General features: G+C 55.8%; 1 protein-coding gene across 1 annotated transcript in view; it reads right to left on the bottom strand.

Moving 5' to 3' along the window:
* DACRYDRAFT_22958 (uncharacterized protein) overlaps positions 1 to 3,135 on the bottom strand; it is a 3,485-nt gene continuing 350 nt past the window's right edge. The window contains exons 2-7 of the mRNA XM_040773034.1: positions 2,084 to 2,212; positions 1,841 to 2,034; positions 406 to 1,783; positions 288 to 353; positions 130 to 243; positions 1 to 68 (exon numbers count right to left, since the gene is read on the bottom strand). Coding sequence (XP_040628121.1) covers positions 1,048 to 1,783; positions 1,841 to 2,034; positions 2,084 to 2,212 — 1,059 coding nt within the window. The 3' untranslated portion in view covers positions 1 to 68; positions 130 to 243; positions 288 to 353; positions 406 to 1,047. The remainder of the gene's footprint in view (positions 69 to 129; positions 244 to 287; positions 354 to 405; positions 1,784 to 1,840; positions 2,035 to 2,083; positions 2,213 to 3,135) is intronic.

Genomic DNA, 3,135 nt, shown 5'->3' with positions numbered 1-3,135 from the left:
CCCGGGATTCTTGGTACAGACGGGTGACCGCACGGGCACGGGAAATGGCGGGGGATCATTCTTTGGAGGTAAGTGCTACCTGATCTACTTCATCATTCTTGCTTTGATTCACTACGTTTCCCCATGTAGAACCGTTCGAGAGCGAACCCCATCCACGTCTCCGATGGACCCACCGCGGCCTCGTAGGCTGCGCAAGCGGGGAAGGAACCAACACGAACGACTCGCAGTTCTTTATCACACTCGGTTCGGTATAACCCAGTCTGCTGACAGCTACTGAGACCGTGCAGATAGGGCGGATGAACTGCAAGGGAAGAACACGCTGTTTGGTCGGGTAGTGGGGGATACGACCTACAGTCCGTACTTTGTCGCCCATGCCGGTACTTTGAATGAACTAATCTCTATCAGATGTGCTCAAGATCGGACAACTCGAGATCGACAGCACCGGCCGGCCCACCTACCCGCCAAAGATAAACACGATCAAAGTCCTCTCCAATCCTTTCGATGACATCGTACCACGCATCACGGCTGCAGAGCGGGAAGGGCAAAATTATCGGGGTCGTGATGATCGCAATCGGGCCGACCGGGATCGGTGTGATCGAGACCGAGACGAGAGAGCTCGGGATGGTCGGGATCGTGGACGAGAGGAAAGAAACAGAGAGGGACGGGAGGGCCGTAGGGGACGGTCTCGAAGTCGGGGTGAGGAGAGGGACCGGGAGAGGGAGAGGGACAAGAGGAGACGAGTGTACTAATGTGGCCCGTTGTGTACGTGGTTCATTCTTTCGATGCATGTAATCTGGGTTCCCGGAGAGGGATTGTACGCTATCCGTGCACAACCTGACGGCTTGATCAGTATGTCAAGTTCAACGTTGCTCGTCGTTGTCACCAACGACAGCGCATTTCGAATCAGTTGGTATGCTTGAAGCTTTATATGTCAGTGGGTTTGTACCGGACGGAGTCATGTGACATTTATGCTCTTTCATTTCTTGTAAACTACACATTCAACCCAATTCTACAGTCAGTGCAACGTACACATCCCGAGTCTGCAGTTCACCAGGCTCTCCACGGCACCCAAACATCAACCACAGTCTTTCCATCCCCTTCACTCGAATCAACGACATAATACCAGGGAAAGCATGCGCTCGTGAGGCACGAATGCTGCCCCACGGCCTGGAGCACTGAGCCCACCTCGAGTTCCTTTCCCTGCTTTCCCTCAGCACGGGTGAGCACCCCGTGTTCCTGGCTTATCCTTCCCAGCCGCCAGTTCTCCCATCCTGGGGTGACGACATCCCCAAATCCGGGGATGGGCCCTCGGTCCTTTGACATCGCCAGCGCGCCGGCGTCACACATCCCCTCACCGCCGTCCCGATCAGGGTAGGAGGAGACGACGGTAGTGAGCACGGTGGCTGCGATCCGCTGCTCACCTATGAGATGGGTAGCAAGCTGCTGCAAGTCTAGGCAAGGGTAGTTCCCGGCGTGGATCTCCAGCTTGCCTTTCAGTGCCAGGTGCTGCGGTTTGAGAGCCGCCGCGTGGGCAGTGGGGGTGGAGCCCACGGAGATGACATACGGTGCCGCTGGCTCGGGGGCGAGGGAGAGCGCAATTGAGCATGCGGCATTAGCAGCGTCGATTTCGTCCTTCAACGTGGAGGAGGCGGCGTCGAGCGAGGTAGACGCGTACGCGTGCCCGGCGTGGCAGTAGAAGCCGTAGATGGAGAGTGCGGGGGAGGCGAGGATGGACTTGATGAGCGCTGGGAGAGAGGGAGCGTTGGGCGTCAGCCCTGCACGCCTGAAAACGTAGCATAACAGTGAATCAGTAGTATCGTATCACAGCTGTGGAACGCACTTGTTGCCAGAGTCGACCTTGACGAACGCCGTCCAGCCCTTGACGCCCTTGAGGTGCATGTACTCTTCCAACCCCTTGACTTGCGCTTCGGTATCGACCATGAGGCGGAGGACAGCGCCATGCTTTTCCAGCTCGACTTTGACAGCTGAGAGGTCGTCCAGTTTCGTAAGTCCGACGGGGAGGCCGTAGAGGATCTGCAGGTGTATGAGCCCATGGGCGTAGTGAGGAAAGAGAGGAACGTACGTCTTTGACAGTGCCGTCAGCGAGGAGACCGCCGTTGATAAGCCCCCACGCCTCTGCTACAGTAGAGACGACCACTGCATCTGTTTTGCCCTCACTACTCTGGAGCATCATCCTCGACCCCTCCACAGTCTGCATCCCACATCCCATCAGCCCATCCTCTACAAGGTCAAAATAATAACTCACCTTATGGGTTTTGACGTGTGCTCTAAAACTCGCTCCCCATCCCTGCAGCACACCTTTATGCATCACCCCGCAGTTGAGTGCGAACACAGCGCGGTCGACTACAAATGCAGGTGTGCGAAGCGCGGTGAGCGGCTTGCCTGCGTACGCTTGGACGAGCCTCTCCTTTGAGGAATAGGCGTACAGGCCATCGAATACTGGTGCTTGTGCCGGAAGAGTCATAACTGTTCAGTTGTTTGCCAGAATGTGCAATGGACGTCAAGAACAGAGAACGACGTTGAGCATTGTATGAAGACAGGAGGTAGCCAGCACTGGCCCAGAGGTCCGGCCGAGTCGAATCGCTTCCTCATCAGTCATTGGTGGAGGTATTAAACCATATGATATGCCTTGTTGACCTTGTCCTATCTCGTATCTCGTGGTGTAATGCATTTGAATGAAATTTGGACATTTATCACCTGGAAACACGGAGCTGAGAGTTGAAGGGATAATCCAAGGGCGAGAAGAGGTATCATATTGTCATTGGTAAAAATAAGAATGCATGCCCACAAAGCCCAAATTTCAGTAGCACATCCCATGGAGATGGACGGGTGAGGAAAGGCAGGGAAGGGGAGAAGAAGGCGCTCACGAACGCGACTGCATCACATAACTCGTTGGGACTTGCTCTCCCTCCCTCCTCACGAGGAACTCTGTGCCTATTCCCAGATCACCTAGCTCACTCTCTATCCTCGTGCTCTCCCGCCTGCTGCCGACGGGCGCGCACAGGTAGGGCGACACGCCGTCGAACTGTGCGAGGAGAGAGAGTATGTTCGCTGCTGATCCACCGCGTTCTCGTGTGACACTCTGTGCACGCAGCTTGTGGCCCTCGTCGGGAA

This window comes from Dacryopinax primogenitus (assembly GCF_000292625.1).
Source record: "Dacryopinax primogenitus strain DJM-731 SS1 chromosome Unknown DACRYscaffold_11, whole genome shotgun sequence".
Classification (NCBI taxonomy): Eukaryota; Fungi; Basidiomycota; class Dacrymycetes; order Dacrymycetales; family Dacrymycetaceae; genus Dacryopinax; species Dacryopinax primogenitus.
This window is presented reverse-complemented; position numbering and strand designations above follow the sequence as displayed.